At 36.1% G+C, this 20,297-nt stretch overlaps 1 protein-coding gene across 1 annotated transcript in view; it reads left to right on the top strand.

Moving 5' to 3' along the window:
* Positions 1-20,297, top strand: part of LOC134799110 (uncharacterized) — a 145,066-nt gene that overhangs the window by 94,114 nt on the left and 30,655 nt on the right. The window contains exon 4 of the mRNA XM_063771509.1: positions 7,011-7,593. Coding sequence (XP_063627579.1) covers positions 7,033-7,593 — 561 coding nt within the window. The 5' untranslated portion in view covers positions 7,011-7,032. The remainder of the gene's footprint in view (positions 1-7,010; positions 7,594-20,297) is intronic.

Genomic DNA, 20,297 nt, shown 5'->3' with positions numbered 1-20,297 from the left:
TAAAGCACATTTGAACAAAGATTTGGTAAATATGTTTGCCGTTTATATTAAGTATATGTATAGTATTTGTAAAGTACTTTATACCTACGTATGTGACATACGGTATTTTAATTTTTCAAAGCTTTTTATATACCTAAGCTTTTGATTTTTAAAATATCAAAAAACCGTAAGTACATTCTATATCAAGTTTTTTGTTTTTTCAATTCCAAATACAAAAGTACACCTACTCCTGACTAAACTAACATTAACTAAGCCGTCCATTTTCAAGTTCGAATTTTAAAGCCATTTAGCACCGTTAATTTTTCTAAGTGCGTTAGAACGTGCGCGCGCATTACCAAAGTATTAATTTGTGAGTCAGTGTGCGCTGTCAATATTAACTCAGTCTTGTCTTGTCCTCTTAGACAGTACCTACTTGTCATGTACGCAAAAATAATACCAAAATATGTACGGTTAAATTTTTAGCACTTACACATCTTTTACTACTGCATTTTGTCATTTTATACCACAGTTATATACATACATAATTTATAAAAAAAAATGGTTGTCTGTAAAGTCGGTTTACGGACGATAATTTTGCGTGATAACGTCATAAGAAAACATTACCATTACATTACGTAACATTACCATGGCGATCTGTCCATAACGTTACCATGGAGATCTGTCCACAACGTGACACTTTTTCGTGCATGCTACAGGGTGTTCATCGATTTATAAGACGTTATCACGTCTAAAAATATTTTAAACGGTAAATATGTACAACCGATGCCTACAAATTCGCAATGTATTCTCGTTTTCTAGAAAAATAAAGTATAATTTTACCTATAGTCTCTGAACCCTTTTAGATTAAGGTACAGCTTTAGGCATGACTAAATTAAAATTAATTAGGATAATGACACTTTGTGCTTTACAAAATAAATAACCCACAACACAGGAAAACAAAACTCGAATAGAAATCAAACAAGACCACTAATATTATACATATACAACTATATTAATAACTGGTTAAATTTACGTCAGATATACCACTTACGTGTACCAAAAGCTACTTTTACCTAAGCCGCTTATTGTCTCGAAACTATTAGATGAAACCATATTGTTTTGATCCGAATAAGATATTCCGGAGTTAATTATTTAGTAACACTAGTGACCCGCCCCGGCTTCGCACGGGTAAACCTTAACAAATTATATACCTAAACCTTCCTCACGAATCACTCTATTGATAGGATGAAACCGCATGAATATCCGTTGAGTAGTTTTTGAGTTTATCGTGAACATACATACAGAGAGACGTGGCGGGGGAGTTTGTTTTATAAGATGTAAAGATAGATAACAAAAATCCTTGTTTGCTCCTATATAGAATAGTCACGTCAGAACCATCCCAGCACTTACCTGTCTCAACAGAACCAATGCCTTGGCCAACAAATCAAGCCGATTAGCTAAGAGCCAAGCGCACCGCCAAGAACAAGCCGCCATTAGCCACCAGTGGCGAGAACAAACATGTAAACATGCTTTACCCTCTTAAAAGGTTTTAGCCGGTCTCACGAGTATTTGTTCATATATCATATTCGATATTTGGGGATATCAAGGGAGGTGATGAGGGTAATCTGATTGGATTTGTGAAGAGCCGGCGTAGATTTACTCGTGTATATATAGGTACAGTATGCTAGCAGAATAAGCCAATTGTGTACGTACATGTAGGTAAAGTACGTTTTTCCTAACCGACTAACATTTATCAGTTGAGTAAATATTTCAGAAACCGACGACACTACTTTTGAAAATGCTATCATGGCCAGATATTTATGGAGTTTAAGAGCAGTTCAACTTCACCAAATAGGACTTCCCCAGCGCAAAAGTGTGACATTAAGTACATTACTTTTAAAACTAGAGAGTGTCAGAGCATTCTCACACAACGGCTACCAAGCGGACTGTTTGTGTTTTTAATCCTATCAAATAAATGTCATCGAAATTGATCTGTAACCTGAAATTGTATTGAATTTATAGCTGTATGAAATCTCTGGGTTTTACAAGCCAATCGGACACGCTGTAAACTCGGCATCTAAGCCTTAACACGAGCTGTATTGTCGCGTTACCGTTAGCTAAGCTAGATTTCCTCAGATTGCAGACTAAAGGACGACTCAAGCTACACTGCAGCGAACCTGAACCGTGCCAGGTCCTTGAGCAAACTACTTACGTGAAAACCCTAAAGGTCGGACACAGACGCGTATGCAGTACGGCTGGGGTTCTCTGAGTTAACACGCACATGTGTACCTACATACACCTCTATGGTTCAGCCGTTTAAAGCCGGGGCGCTTCAAACCGTTCGTAATAAAAATACAGCTGAGAGTGGAATGTCTGAATTTGTCATTTACGCGATTTTGATGGATGTCCCAGCTTCTTACGGCTCGATTCGGAAAATGAATTAGATTTCTACTAGAATTCAACAATAAGTTACGATATGGATAATTTAAAGATATTTGTAAGATAGATATGTCAAATTTGACGTTTCCGCGATTCTGGAGGTCCTCTTGAACGATTTAGACAAGTTATGACTTAGTTATCCAAGTCACATCTAGTCGATATCTAATGTACATCTAGTTGACCTCTAAATCGTGTCTAGATCTTGTGATTATCTTGAAATCCAAATAGGCCTGTTAGTCACTCGTGCATCGCACCGCACCGCTAACTAAGTCCGAAATATGTATTTTTGCAAATATGTAGATCTACTACTTGACAAGCCAAAATGAGACCAATTCAAACTCAGGTATATCTAGATGATTTCATTTGATTTCGCCCGTGCGTCTCGCTCGTGCCAACATGTATGGACAAGTGCGAGCGATATGCACGCGCGGAAGATAAATAGATGACATAAGTTACTATACCTATCATTTTGCTGTCATAATGTACGTTCAGTGATTTTTGACGTTATCGCCGTGTTGCTTCAGGCTTTATATTTCAGATGACCGAACGTCGGCCGGACCGGGCACGGTACGGTGTAAAGTATTGCCCTTAATTCCGCCTGTAACGCTAGAATCGCTATATTTCAGTGTATTTTGCGGCTCCGCGTCGGTTGTCTCGCGTGTAATCACATTAATCCTTGCCTTACTTTGAACACAGTAAACAGTTTATGACAAACAAGGTTACGTCATACGTGAGGGTTCGTCTAAAGCCAATTTGTTTGAAAGGGATTTTATATCGAGACTAGGGCAGAATGTAATAACTTGAGTTATGGCGTTAGGATCTGTGGCCTATTTCTACCGCGATTCATTACTTTTTCCGAATTAGTAACATTAATTTATGGTTACACGATTAAATGTTAAAGTGCACTATGTCACCACATATTAATTTTTTTTTATATAAATAGAGGACTAGTACGGTTGATCAAATCATTCGTGTCATTAATACATACTAACATACAAACTCGAAAGTTAAATACCTACTCTCAATGCTCTTCTGCAGTAACACAAAATAAGTTTTAAATTTTGAATGTACAGTGAACAGCCCACATACCTACTTGTTGAAAAAATTACACTTTTGACTCTGACAGGTCATATCGATAACCATTCCAGATCAAATTCATAACCTGTTATTACTATCATAATACGCGCCCTGAATGGAACATTAAGAACATAATATACACGGTGGCTAAAAAATAACTGCATTCCCTTTGCCAAGGAGGTTTTGGGATACTGAGCAACTTTTACTATGGGACTCCCATAGAAAATGGAGCAGCTAAAATGTATGAAACAGCCAAATTTTTTTTTCGCGATTTCGGGGTTGGTCCCATAGTAAAATAAGTTGCTTAGTATAATCCCAAAAAATCTCTTTTATTTTAAATTTTTTAGCCATCCTGTATACCTTTTATATTTCCTTATTGTTTAAAATCTGTGTACCTTCCTCGGGATCAGTTAATTAGTTTCGTCTTGAAGATTTGCTCTGTAGAAATAACCGTGTAGGCGTATTGATTAAATAAGGTTGGTTAATTTCGCTAATTATATACAATTCAGCCTGCTCGTGATTAAGAGGTTTTGCGATTGTAATAGAGGTTGGGGGTTAGAGTCCTGGACAATGGGTAAAGATTGATATCTCGTATTTATGCGCACAAAATGGGAAGATAACGATTATAAATTCAAAAGTGTGCCCTTTAGCGATAGACAGTTCACATAATTATTTGGATATAAATATCTTCTTCGGTATTTAACCGAGCGTTAACCGTTTCAGCTTGAGAAAAATGCTTTCGTATGTTCGGATGTCCTTTTCTACAAGTCGCAATTTTCAACCGATTCTCGTGAATTACATACGATTATTACGTAGATTTTTTTGACGATTCAGTTTTTGGAAAATTTTAAATGGTACAGCCATACATTTATTCAGCTTAAATTGCTCGCGGGGTCTACAGCTCACAGAGAAACTAGTTTTCCTATTTAAAACTAGGTTTGGAGCGTATATTCGTACAATTGAGAAATTTTACTTATTGAACGACATCCTAAAAATTGCACTATAAAGAACCATTTTTCCTTTTGTGTAACCCTATCTGGAATGGAGTATAGGACGCTTGAGTAGATATAATTCTTAAGTTACCTTACGCCTTGAAATGCCAATGTACGGAATAATTAAACCCACCCCATTACGTGGTAAGGTCAGCAAAATACTTCCTCGAAATCAGTAAGCAGTGATAAAATTTATTTATTTGTATTGATTAATTACTCCGATACTGTTAACAAAGTTTTGCAAGCGGTATCTTTGCACAGATTGCAATTACCCGCGTTTTCAATTATTGTTAACTAGTTAAGTGGAATGTAGTGATTTCATCGTGATGGCCTAACAGGTTCAGCGGTTACGATTGTAGCGCTTTAGGGAGATAATGTTAGAATCGTTCTTGTTAAAGTCAAATGCTTTGATAATGTCTACTTCTTACTTTGTAGTTCATCCACTTTGTAAAAAACGTCTGGAACAAAAGTTACATTTCCTCGTATTCGTATTTTTAATTGTAATGTAACTTGTACGACGACATATTATATTTCTCAAAATACTACTATATTTACGAGTATATACAATATTGTATTTAGTATACATTAATAATGTTTATTGGCCGTACAGTCATACAGGGTGCTATTGGTTCGATAATTTAGGATACGGAAACATTAAAATTCTAACTATTTTAATATAATAGTTAGAAATTTAGTAGATATAATCAAAAAATTTAAGCTAAGCTTTAATATCCTTAATATTCAGGAACAGAAGAAACACGATATTTTGTAATTTTTGGTATATCTTGTTAACATGCAAGTAATCATTGCAATCAAAATCGCTTTTACCAAGTACGATCAAAATGATTGATGGTTATCGTGGCCCAAAGGATCCTCAGGTCAAGCAAGCTCGTCTCAGTCACACAACACGGGTAAAATAACAAAATACCGAAGATCAATCGCGAAATCTTCAATCAAGTGCACCTTACCGTTATCCTGACAATTCACGTGAGAGACCCGCAGAATAGGTTCGTTAAGACGGAGAGCCCTTGCGCATTGTGCCGGCGTCAGCTCCGACGTCGAGTGCCAGCCGAAATGTTAATGAGCCATTGGCACCATATTGGCATTGACGTGGGAAAATTTACACGCTAATTTTGTATTATAGAGGACTTTCACAGAGGACAATCAGGATTGTCTGTAAACTGAAATAGATGTCATATACACTTTTCACGCAGTGACTTTTCTAGTAGGTATATGACATATATTTCAGTTTATAATTTGTAAATAGTAGTGTGACTATTGACTACTTAAACAAGTCAAAACATTTATTAAAATATTTTGATTTGTTTCCAAACCAAAAAAAGTAAGGACTTTTATGCTCTGTTTGTTTAGAAGAAGAATAGAAGAAACAGTTCGTATCTTAGACTCGTAGACAACTGTTAGTTATTATTTTTACTTTGGGTGTCAAAACTTGTATCATTTGTGAACATTCCAAATTTCACCTCTGAACTTTTATAAATCTATAAGACTTTCTTTCTTATTTAATCGTTTCTGTAATAGGTACCTATCTATAAAGATATTTATAACTTTTGCACGCACTGCTAAAAACGAAGCATCGTTGAAAATCAAGCTCAAACGAATCAAAGGAAACCATTCACAGGCGAAAAATCTACATAACACACCGTACACGCACTTTCGTACTCGCATTCAGAAATCCGTACATTGGAAATCATATTTCCGACGTAGAAAATATGAAAACACCACTCAATATTTTATTCGACTCAGACCTTTCTAAGAGGTTGCTATCTAACGCCAGTTGACCCCACGACCCTCGGCACCTCAGAAACGGCGTACGTATGCATAATTGTATGCTAGCGTTTGAGATATCTCCATCGACACATGCGAAGAAGCTTGCAATTATATTAAGATTGTAAAATTAAGTTATTTGTAAGGCCGTTAAATCTCTCAACACCTTCTAAATTGAGCTTTAGAAATTAAAATAACAGTTTTGACTGCTATTCAGAACATGTTTATAAATTGGATTTAGGAAGTTATAGTTTATTTGCCTTCTTTAACACATTTGAAGTTACAACGTTATCTTACCTTTGAGAAACGCGAATCAAATGTCTAACTTAATAAAAAAGATGAACTTTAAACTTTCCAAATCAAACTGAAAAGAGAGCATCGTGATTGTAACGAAATACCATTGCACGCCGAGAAACCCGTCCGTCCAATTGGGAACGATAAAAAATAAATTAAAATAAACCGTATAACGTTAGCTCCGATGATATCGGTACGAGTTCCGCACCCATTGTACTCTCTGAAGTGGTAGGAGATAATTGCAGTGGCTTTGTTAAACAAAATGAGGTGTTAGCTCTTCTATTGATTAATAAGTAGTTTGATCCTAACACTGCATCGATACGTCTTAGGTACATCTGGCACGAAATTGGTTTCCTTTGAAGGAGATGGCAACCAACATTTTATATAGTAAAATTCGTTTCTTTGTATGCGTTAATACTAATAAAGTTTTATTTTTTGTTACAGACAACATAGAAGAAAACTGCGTATGGCCGAAAAGTACAACGATAGTCCAATTAATGCGTCACCGTACGCTTTTTGGACAAGCCGACATGAGTGGATCAAATCCAGTGGTAGAAAAAACCGTGAAACACACAATGAAGTAAACAAAAGAACTGACAAGAAAAATAATGACAATGATTGGAGTAAAGAACAGAGGATTACAAGTAATAGTCGTGTTATAGCGACAGAAATAGAAAATAATGCAATAAATAACGAAGATGAAGAGATTAGAAAAAACGTATGGAGTGACGTCGATGACGAACTTTACATAGCCAAGTTGATTGAGTTAAGGACTTCACATGAAGTGAAGCGTGAAATACGTGATACTAGTGCATATATAAGTGACGATATCAGTGAGGTTGTGAATAGTGATAAGTTAGAATACGCGATGTGGGACTTGGAGCCCACGGACCTAACGGAGTGTGACTGCATGGGACCACCTCCAGAATTCTTGCTGCCACCACCGCCTAGGCCTCCGTTTCTACAAGCGGACTATTATTGTGGTGACGACCCCATCCCAGACTTGGAGACCTGCGACACAGAACCAGTAAGTGTTTAGAAAGTTTTTAATCCTGTTACAGTTACAAAACAGACTTATTTTCAGTAGTCCATTACTGGAGCATAAAATGCGAGCTTTTGAGAATTATATACCTAAAGTCTATTTCAATAGAACTTGCTAACTATGTAAACAAACAACGTAACTTTGTTTTATCACTGTTTCTCTTTGAATTTTTACACCACCTCATCAAATACCATTGAAACCATACACATATACACTATTGAAACGGTCCGTTCCGTAAAATACATAAATCTAAACTGTATCTTGGATATTCAATTAAAAGTTTAAAATGGGTTCATAAGTTAGGTTATGAGGACCTGATGGAATGACGGTTTTGTTTCTTTTAAATTCTACAATTGCCTATGATGGGTAGTGTTGTGACTAAAGTTTGTGATATAAACCCGCTACACACTACCCAACCCATGATCTGTACCTACCGCCGCGATTATAAAATACATCAATACATCATTCTTAAGTACTAATTCGTCTTCTGATCGTGATTAAACAAATTAAAAATATGTAACTACTTGTTTTTTACTTTTGGTATTTTATTATTCGATATGGTTTGACATTAGTAAAGTAGTAAGTAGGAGTCTTGCCCATCACTAGTAAATTCATCATTCAGAGACAATTTCAATATGGCGGTTTGTTTACATAGTTAGCAAGTTCTATTGAAATAGACTTTACGATGTACGATGAAACGATGTAAATTCGATCAATGCATAATACCTAATACTTATCTACAGAAATACATAATACCTACAAGCGGCAGTTTTGGCTAGCATTAAAATAGTTCATAATTCCTCTTACTATGTTGGCTATCATTAATTTGATAGAAGCGTAAATTTCAAGCGTATCTTTTATAACCTCCTTCAAGTTAAAACCTCAGCTGCCCGTTAATCTACAATGTGAACTACAACAATTTAGCCAAAATACCCGTACCGTTTCACAGACAACTAAAGCGTTATCGACATGTAGAGACTCATTTGACTCCAAAAATGGTGATGAATAAACTCTTATCGTTGTTGGTAAATATTTGACGAATGCGGGCCTTAATGAAGGCATGCGACAATGCCTGTTTATCTCGTGATCTTTACAACTTTTTACTGTGTACTTTTGTGAGGGACTTGTGGTATCACAACTCAAATGTGGCATATAAGGTGCGGGCGGTATTACAAGCAAAACTGGTTGATAACTCGTTGCATTTGAAGATACATAATTTATATTTTCTCCTAATTTTTGCCCTTTTCACTCTACTAATGAAGTAGACTATTTGTGCAAGTTTAATGTTTATGTCGGGTGAAGTGTCATTAAATTAATTTAAGTTGTAGAAGAGGCATAATTTATATAATCAATGAGTTTCTTTTTTTTTTCATTCGATAGGTACTTGTTTACCAACTTTGGCCTCTGTTTGATATATTAACAGGTAACATCCGTTATCCAAAATACCTTTTCTCATTAACATTCATCTAATCATCTTTAGTATAAAATTCCTTTCTCAATTCTCGAGATTAGCTAGCCCAATGCAAACGGACACTTCCTTCTACACTGTATCTCCAGTGTTTACCCGGCTTGTAAAACGTACACGGATGAACTTAACGGTTTACTACACTTTCGTAACTTGGACTAACATTGATAGTAAAGGCAGGCGCCCATTCTTTTAGTTTTAGGAGATTTAGGAAGAAGCGGAGACTTCTTATTCAATTATTTGGCAAAGGAAACTTGATATTCATAAACCTCTAAATAACTAAGTAAAGTGTCATTCTTTGGAACTTGCTAACTATGTAAACAAACCGCCTTATTGAAATTGTCTCTGAATGATGATTTACTTGTGACTTTTGTTTACATAGTTAGAAAGTTCCGTAGAATGACACTTTAAGTACTACACTATAAACTCTGTAAAATGTATAAAAATGCACAGATTTATTTGTTAAAATATCCAATGTTCAATACAACAAAAATAAAATAGGTTTCACAACAAAATTTAAATAATTTAATTCGTCCACCAAAATGCCTACCGCACCCAATTATCGTTGATGATAATTATATTCCGTTATCCATTCGGAATGTAATTCATTATAAATTTCAATTGCCTTATATATTTATCTTACTTCGTTTCCGGGTCTCATATATTTTTTAAATTTGAGCTGTCGTTAAAATATTTTGACAAAGAGAATAAGATAGGTGCTGGTATCACTTACTAGTTGGTTACACCTGTGGTCTTGTCTTCCCGTTAGGTGACAATATTCTAATTTCTAGTCAGCTTGTAAAAACAATTGCTATTAAAGCGTCTTTTTTGTATGCTGCTTTTCACAGTGGATAACAGACTTTACAATCGCGTATGCTTTCTCTTTACTTTTTGTATTTGCCGTTGCTAAAGCGTGTTTGCTGGAACACTCGGCGTTTCCACATTTAACACCGTTCTGCTAATTCTGACTAAGATGACTTTACATAAGCATGTATAATGTGTATGTATATGTATGTTTACATTGAGTCATGCGTGGATTCACTCCGGTGATATTATTTGAGTGACAGGTCAGCATCTGTTCATATGTAAATGATGATCATGAACTCAAATTATTATTGGACACGTGTGTTTTCTTATCTTGTTTATTTGAATTAGTAAGAAGGACACATTATTTTGTGAGTAACGAAAAACAAAAACTACAATCATTAATTACCTCACAAGGTTTAAACATAAAATGAACAACTTTAATTTTCCGAGTAATTAAAAGATTTTACCTATGCCGTTGTTTGGTTATAGTCCATTATTTTATGATTATTTCTACAAAATATATTTGATCGATAAAACTTAAACCTGAAGGTAATATTTTATCTGTAGTTATAATAAATATCATTTCGGAATTCGCCTTCCTACGGCCTGTTCTTTTCCGGCAATAACTTTCTCACAATGTAATCCCTGACGTTTATTGCTCTAATGCTTGCTTTGATACTTTTCCTTAAAATAATATTATAAGTAATGCCATCTATACAAGATCTCCTAATATCGGTAAACATAGGAATGAAATTTCCATTAAATAAACCAATACAAATGGCACTTTATATTACGCGTTGTAAATGTCACCACTTGATTCAAATCATTGATTTCATTACATACACCTATATATCTTTGATTCGATTTCAAGGTATAAAATTAATGGAATTCATGTGTTCACGGGTAATATTAGTTTCAACTGAATAATCACCAAAGGCGTCGCAATAAAAAGTAATCATTGAACCGTAAAGTCTGGAATTCTATTGAATAAACCGTTTCATCCATATAGTAATGTATAGGTACTTATTATTTTATAAATACGAAAGTTATTAATGTCTCTCAGTTGCCTCACAGTATACTCCTCAACCGATTTCAATATTATGTGTGTAATGTGTGTGTGATATATGTGTGTGTGTGTGTGTGTGTGTGTGTGTGTGTGTGTGTGTGTGTGTGTGTGTGTGTGGGTGTGTGTGTGTGTGTGTGTGTGTGTGTGTGTGTGTGTGTGTGTGTGTGTGTGTGTGTGTGTGTGTGTGTGTGTGTGTTGTAATGTTGTTCTAGAATCTACCCCTGTTAATGGAGCAAAAAAGAACTGAATCTCATACACAGCTGTGAGCACAGTTAGTACTAAATAATCCTTTTTACGCGTACCAAAAAACTATTCAACGTTAATTTAAAATAAACGATGATATATGTCACACCACTAATCTCCCTTATTAACGCAAACCGCCAGTTAAACTAACTTAATTGGATTAAATTTAGACGCAACTATTCGTTAGAAATAACTGACCGCAATTTGTTAACCGTGAAATTTGGATGTTGTGATTCGACCGCAAATTTTACGCCAAATTTGTAGGTTTTGCTGTTAATGCTTTGGTAACATTAGCTTTGGGACTAATTAATTTGAATAAAAGAAACGGTTTCGGTTGAAATATTACGTGTATTAATATTTATGGAAGTGCACGCCCGTTATTATTAACATTTATGATAAAAACTTGATGGTAACATTAAAGATTTTTTTTATTATGCTGCTTGGCTATGCCTTGCTGTGATAATATTACAGTTAAGATTTTTAGTTTGTAACAGTTAACATGTAAACAACGATTGTCTATTTGTTTTAATGACAAATATATCAACACTCAAAACGAGTAGGTTAGTACTTACATACAGTATATACTTATACACAGTCACATTCCTATAATAATAAAAAATATTTTATGTTGGTAAACCAATCCTATTTACCGTGTAGGTTTTCACCATTATTTTGTCTACTAAATAGACTTACCAAGCTTTGTTGTTATATTTATATTTCTGCACAAGAGTTTTTTTTCGTCAACCGACTACTGATACTGGTAAGATGACTAAGGTGTAATCTTTTTAACATTTTTAGTCATCGCTTCTCACCACGTGTGGCATCAATGAATTTGTATATGCAGCGGCTTGTGGCTTTCAACGGAATTTAATAAAACAACTTATTGCCTGTTAAGGTCCTAACTAGATGATTAAGACATAAATGTGTTTAAATTAATTGACTGCTCCAAACGGACACCTTGGGTCTATAAGGAAAACACCGTAGGTGTTCTGAAATATAGCTTAAAATGACTACAGAATGGCCACCTTGACCTGGTGATGGCATATTAAAAAAAATGTTTATTTTGAAGTACCACGTTGCATATAAGATGATAACGATGTTGATAAGCTGCGTTTATAATTTTCCCGTTTTTAACAGAAGGTACTCATTTAGTTTATATGTGTTACAATTTGCACTTACTATGTTTACTTTAGGTACTTTATCATGGTGTCAGTTTATGTAATATAACTAATATTATGTAATAAACTAACTGCAATAATATCTGAGCAAAAAATTCGCTCTTGATTGTCCACCTTGATTGTCTTGATTGTTGTGACCAGTTGACAAGGTAACCACAGCAGGTCTCCTTCGTATTAATTGAAGCTACTATTCCATTGGCTCTTCACTAATGCACTATTTAGTACACTTTCTACTATGGTCGTTCACATAATCTGCCACTTTGTATGGACTGACCGCGCTGCTCTAAGCTGTATTCAGACTGTTGATTCGTCATGGTTTCGCAGAACAATCGGGTGGTCCAATAAAACACATCGAAAGGTGATAACGACGAGCGTTAATAAAATATTCTTATTTTAAGCGTGTTGAGGACTCGCTGTTACATTTTATGTTGTTTTTATTGGTTTGCTGTTAACCCTTTTCAGTTGTATAAAAATAATCATATTTTTATCGAAAAGCGGTCAATTTTATAACGTAGGTAGTTTAAAAATTACTACTGCAGCTCAATGGTACGTACCTGTCATATAGTTAGCTTCAAAAGTAGAGAGAGTATAAAGCATTTATTGTTGTTTTGTGTAGTCTTATTATAGGATATGTTATTTTTTAATAAGAGTAATACGCTGATATTTTTAATTGAAAAACGTATTAAACTTCATTATTTAAGCAACTTCAATCAGCCACAAGTTAAACAGCAAACAAATAGTTAACATTTAAAATCCGTTACAATTTAAATTGAACAATTCAAATTAACTACGGAAACCGTAAATAATTTACAATTAATTAAAATCCTAATTAACAAAATATTTAAAGAGCAAACAATGTAATTCACAAAACAAAACCCTGCTTTTACATGTTAATTGCGGTTATATTTGCACTCGACCATGCATTCAAAGTCATTATTAAATATACCATGTTAGTTATAAGGTACATTCACCTGCAATAGTATGTTACCTACTCTTCGAAGGCCGCAAAAATATGTGACACGCTCTTATGGCTCTGCAAATAAGATCGTGTCAGATATTTGGGCGGCCTTTGTTGTTTAACATATTATTGCAGGTGCTGTACATAAGCAGCAGTTTAAATATGTTTGATTTAAAACTTATTAAAAAACAATAATTTTTCGCGGATACGGTCTAGTACATCATAAAACTTAAGATGGAAACAATTATGAATTTTATTCGCTATGTGTGGGCGATTGCTAAGGAGAATTATTTTTTCCCAATTCTGTACCTGTTGACATTGAACTTGAATGCTTAAAAAACCTATCATATACACGGTTAATGATCTCACACGACTTGTATGACGTTATTATCCGATATTGATTTATTGCAGGAAGCTTATAAAAATCCTTTAGTCCTAAAATTGTAGCTACTTAAAACATGATATAGTAGTTTAAATACTGTGATCGTTTTATCGACTGGTTTTTAGGGAACATTTTGCGGTCTTCTTAATGTTTTTAAATTTAGACCACACTGGTGTCTTCATTTACATGCCATCCGAATTCGTCATTTCTTTATCTAACTTCTCTATCGCAAGGATGAAATACTCCAAAGACTTTTATAATACAAATATCACAATGCGATACATTCTCAAATTTCTTTAACTAAACGTAAACAAATATTATGCAGGTAAAGTTAAAAAAGTCTGTTATGAAAGATTAAAAAACTAACATTCTTTGTAGTCAAGCGCACTCCAAGCCTTCACCTGTACTCCACTAGGCGAACACAAAGTTACCCACGTCATGGGGCGTCTTCAAGACAACAAACTTTGTTTGTATATTTGTTCGCTTAATTGTTCAAGATGAGGTTGCAACTTTGCCTTATCTAAATGCGCATATCTTTGGACAACTCCATTTCTGACTTTTTTTCTGTTCCGGTCCTCATGTAGATTAGGACGTTTGAGTCGCATTATTTTAAGACTAGTCATTAAAACAAATCGTTTAACAAGACGCGTTTCCAGTTGTTTTAAACTTTTTGATTTTTGTGTCCTATCCGTCTCCCCTTAATTTCCTAATTTTTAATAAGTAAAAAACTCTTTTCGACTGCAAAAGTTTTAAAGCGGCGATAATAATAATTTACCTAAAAGTTCACGCCGTGCGCCGACCCAAATTAATTAAGGTTTTATTCAATTTTTTTCTCGAAAGAAAGACTTTTTATTAATTAACGGTGGAGCATTGACAAATCGGCTACTGGCTGAAGATGGACAGCCCGATAAGCCGAGTCGGAGACCCGTTCTGAATGTAGTTTTTGAAGATTTTTTTCCCAATATTGTTGTTTGGAAGATTGTGAGATATGCGCCGATAGATCGTCTTGGGACCGATGACGGATTTCTGTTCTGATAGTGCCAGGTTTTGACAAATTGATGTCCCTTATTCAGGCTTAGCTTAATGCGCATCGGGACATGCGCTTAGATGCTTATCGAGATTATTTATAAACGCAATGTCGATGAACCCTAGCCAGGGTCTCGTGAATCCTCGCAACTTCTCGTGTAATTCTCCGTATCTCTCCATTAATGTCAATGTGAAATATTTGATTGACAATGATTTATTTTTGTAAAAAAAAAATTAATAAGACCAACGAGTTTATCAAACTGAAATTTATCTTAAACTTAGTGTGGCTCAGACCCGTTGCTACCATATCTACACGTTTTAGGAAACTACGTCAACTGTACGGGGTTTTTATGTAACCTTACAAAAATACCTCGTCGTTTATAATAAAATACGCTGTTGAAACTATGAATAAAAGAGTTCAAAGCTGGTAATCCAATATATCACCTGTTTTACTATCAATTTTAAAACTCTGTGACCCCTTTTGAATTATCGCCCCTAGCATCTAGAGTAATTGTGCTTCCCATCACTCATTCGTCTCCATTATCAAACCAACTGTTTGTAAAATTAAACAGTTAAGAGCGCTATTACATTTCGGCGTTGAGCGAGTTTAGGTATTTTACGCGCTGCGGCAGGCCGTGCGAGCTCAGTATGCCGATCCCTTCTACCACACTCGCACTACAATGATGGATTAAACATTCTTGATCCTTCGCGAAGCATATTGAAATCAACCATAACAACACTAACTGTACTTAACTTTTAAAGTTCTAAAACTGTTATTTGGTAAGTACGAAAATACTAAATGCAGTGCAAATGTACATAGGGACTGTTCATAAATTACGTCATCTATTTTTGACGATTTTTGACCCCCCCCCCTCAAATCATCCAAAAATCAAGCTTCGGATGAATCTGTTTCCTCCTACGTCATGTTACCATCATCCGATGTCCAGACCCCCTCCCCCCCCCCCCCACTCCTCCCATTTGAAATGACGTAATTTATGAATAGCCCCATACTCGTACTTATGAAGGTATATTACTCGAAAGAAATTATAGGTACCTACTCGCTTATTTACATGTTTCGTCATTGCATTTGGTACCTATAGGTTGTAAAGTTTGTATCAACGAGGGTTTAAAAACGAACTGGTACTGAGGATCTGATGATGATTAAGGTGGTCACGGATACCAATCAACCATGTAGTAACATGATTAGGCTCGTTTGATTCGTCTCAACAAGATCTTTGACACTGAAGATACACAGGGTCTGATGATGGAGCTGGAAGGTGGCCACGGGTACCAGTCTATCATGTAACTAAACAACTTCGTGTTTGGGCTCGTTTGATTCGTCTCAACAAGATCTTTGACACAAGACAGTACTCAGGGTCTGATGATGGAGCTAGAAGGTACCATTACCAATCAACCATGCAACTAAACCACATCGTGTTTAGGATCGTTTGATTCGTCTCAACAAGATCTTTGACACTAGGTGATACTCAGAGTCTGATGATGGAGCTGGAAGGTGGTCACCGGTACCAATCAACCATGCAACTAAACCACTTCGTGTTTAGGCTCGTTTTATTCGTTTCAACAAGATCTTTGACACAAGATAGTACTCAGGGTCTGATGTTGGAGCCGGAAGGTGGTCACCGGTACCAATCAACCATGCAACTAAACCACTTCGTGTTTAGGCACGTTTTATTCATCTCAACAAGATCTTTGACACAAGGTAGTACTCAGGGTCTGATGATGGAGCGCGAAGGTGGCGACGGGTACCTGTCTATCATCATCAGCTCCATCATCAGACCCTGAGTAGTATCTTGTGTCAAACATCTTATTGCGACGAATCAAACGAGCCCAAACACGAAGTGGTTCAGTTACATGGTAGACTGGTACCCGTGGCCACAGTCCAGCCCCATCATCAGACCCTGAGTACTAACTTGTGTCAAAGATCTTGTTGCGACGAATCGAATGAAGCCAAACACGAAGTGGTTCAGTTACATGGTAGACTGGTACCCGTGGCCACCTTCCAGCTCCATCATCAGATCCTGAGTACTATCTTGTGTCCAAGGTCTTGTTGAGACGAATCAAACGAGCCTAAACACGAAGTGGTTTAGTTGCATGGTTGATTGGTACCGGTGACCACCTTCCGGCTCCAACATCAGACCCTGAGTACTATCTTGTGTCAAAGATCTTATAGAAACGAATAAAACGAGCCTAAACACGAAGTGGTTTAGTGGCATGGTTGATTGGTACCGGTGACCACCTGCCGGCTCCATCATCAGACCCTGAGTACTATCTTGTGTCAAAGATCTTGTTGAGACGAATCAAACGAGCCCAAACACGAAGTGGTTTAGTTGCATGGTTGATTGGTACCGGTGACCACCTTCCGGCTCCATCATCAGACCCTGAGTACTATCTTAAGTCAAAGATCTTGTTGAGACGAATAAAACGAGCCTAAACACGAAGTGGTTTAGTTGCATTGTTGATTGGTACTGGTGACCACCTTCCGGCTCCATCATCAGACCCTGAGTACTATCTTAAGTCAAAGATCTTGTTGAGACGAATCAAACGAGCCCAAACACGAAGTGGTTTAGTTGCATGGTTGATTGGTACCGGTGACCACCTTCCGGCTCCATCATCAGACCCTGAGTACTATCTTAAGTCAAAGATCTTGTTGAGACGAATAAAACGAGCCTAAACACGAAGTGGTTTAGTTGCATTGTTGATTGGTACTGGTGACCACCTTCCGGCTCCATCATCAGACCCTGAGTACTATCTTAAGTCAAAGATCTTGTTGAGCCGAATCAAACGAGCCCAAACACGAAGTGGTTTAGTTGCATGGTTGATTGGTACCGGTGACCACCTTCCGGCTCCATCATCAGACCCTGAGTACTATCTTGTGTCAAAGATCTTGTTGAGATGAATAAAACGAGCCTAAACACGAAGTGGTTTAGTTGCATGGTTGATTGGTACCGGTGACCACCTTCCAGCTCCATCATCAGACCCTGAGTACTATCTTGAGTCAAATAAATACATATAGAATGTAATGAATGAATGTGTGTGAATGTATGTTCGTTTCAAATATTTTTAATCCTGTCCGGTAGTTTATTAAACTGTACCATTATAAATTATAATACTATAAAAACAGTGCTAGGATCAAAGTCTCTCGTTGCGGTTTACACGCACACAGTATAGCGTTTTACACGGCGCCCGCCGCACACAATGATAAAAAACCTCGTCGTCGCCGTTGAAAATGTGCGGAGCCGACCGACACACGTCCTGCCTCTACAAGCTCTGCCGCGGCACTGAGCTGGCGCAGCGCGCGTCATCGGTAATATAGAGTAGTTTTCAAAAAATTGCCAAAAAATTATAGTAGAATTTTATAAACACTAATGTATACCAACAGTATAAGCAAACGTTGCAGATTGCTTGAGTATGAAAATGACTTCGATATTAAGTAGATTTTCGTAGGAATTGACACTTGTTTCGGAGAGAAAATCGAGTTCGTTTTACTTTGATTTTCTCTTTCTCAAAGGTATGTAGGAAAAATATAGTTTGATATGCCTAAAGTACAGGGTATTAGTAATACAAAATAGCCAGGTTTAGCAGAGTAAAATTCTCAACATTTCCAAATAAGAGCTCGCCATTCAGTGCTTCACGGGGTTTTTCGGAAAGGACCATCAGAAAAAAAATCATTACTAATTTAATAAGTCCTTTTTCTAATATTTACAACGATATTTATAAAGATAAGAAGACGCTTTTACTGGAACAAGTACTCATTGTTTCTAATAATGAGCGCAAAGTCCTGAATTTCGTCGACTAGTATCATCAATTTTGCATTATTTCGACTTTTCTTGTAAGAGCGCTCTTAATGTGAACTAAACGAAGCCACATTTATTGTTCCACCCTATGCTTTTAATTCCTTGGCTAATCAAGCAACGTGTTCCATCATTTCCAATGTTGACTCCACGAGTACGCCCTAGTTTGATAAAATCTACCCAATTAATACAAATAATAAGTTCATTTCTCTTTCACCGCCCATATTAATTATATTGTGTGTGCGCTTTAATTACACCGGCGGAAATACGTACGTGCGTATATGCTTTTCCGAATAACGCACATAATGTTTAAACGCAAACATTACAATATGAGTTTCAAATATATTATAGGTATATTGTATTTAAAACTCACCAAGCACTATGCACTTACCAAAATATCCTTTATGTTCCAAGTAAACTAAAACTCGCAGTAAAACTAGAGAACAATCGAGGTTAAATAAAAGCAATCAAAACTGTACTCCAAACGTAGTATCAAACAATTTTCATGAGTAAAATAGCTGGTTTATACGCGAATGCAGATTTAGTTGTATTTTATTTTCTCCATCTAAAGTAATTTTTACAATTGCTTGCCGTCGCAAATCGACCGCTTTCAATTCCTTGAGAAAACTGATTCTTGCGAAAATTCGTCGAGCCTTCCAAAGTGTGACCAACATTTCATATGAACCTAAGAACAGAATTCTAATATCGAATCGTACCCGAACTGAGTAAACAAAAATACAATACGTGCGTCCTCCAGGGAGCGAGAAAAAATATAAAAATGAACCACTTAGGGGTAGTGAGGGGGAAGTAGGAACAAAAAACTCTATTGTGTTGAATTACCTTTTTTATATAAGTTTGCGTGACGCTCTTACACTAGAATATTAATATACAAACACCAGTCCCAAAACACCTTGCACCCTCCTAAGCTGCCCTATAATTATCGCAACATGGCGTATGTGTTAAGTTATAGAATAAAGGAAATAGATACAAGCAATGAAATTGGAATAGAGTTATTAACTTTGCCCGGTAGAAAAAGCGCCCCTAGATAATTTAGGGCTTTGTTATGTTTAATGTTGCGAAGGGGCAATTTTCAAACGCTGCGGGTTTGGGGCAAAAAGCAGTCGAGTCCTGATTTAAATTCACTTGCAACCGTTGGCATTGTCTCTTTATTGCTCTATTATACAAGTGAGTAAATCGTATGTTTATATGTGTAGTTTTTAAGTAGGTGTACCTACCTATTTTAGGAATCTAGATATGTATCAAGATTCCTATGAAAAAAACTCGAGTAGGTAACTGTATATTCTTAATTTACACCCGTGATTTTTTCTACTATAAGCATCAAAAATAGATGGTTACCCAACCTATAACTAATTCTTGCTCTGTCTTTGAAATGAGTTCAATCGAGTCTACATCTAGTCTAGTTCGACGACCGGTCTGGCCTAGTGGGTAGTGACCTAGCGACCCTGCCTATGAAGCCGATGGTCCTGGGTTCGAATCCTGGGAAGGGCATTTATTTGTATGATGATACAGATATTTGTTCCTGAGTCATAGTTGTTTTCTATGTATTTAAGTATTTATATGTTGTATATATCGTTGTCTGAGTATCCACAACACAAGCCTTCTTGGGCTTACCGTGGGGCTTAGTCAATTTGTGTAAAAATGTCCTACAATATTTACTTTTTTACTTATTTATAGTTATAGAAGGGTACTTACAATTTAGTAAAAGCTAAATCTGAAATATGAAGAAAAGAA

This window comes from Cydia splendana, chromosome 18 (assembly GCF_910591565.1).
Source record: "Cydia splendana chromosome 18, ilCydSple1.2, whole genome shotgun sequence".
Classification (NCBI taxonomy): domain Eukaryota; kingdom Metazoa; phylum Arthropoda; class Insecta; order Lepidoptera; family Tortricidae; genus Cydia; species Cydia splendana.
Note: the sequence above shows the minus strand (reverse complement) of the source record. Positions and strands in the feature narration are given on the sequence as shown.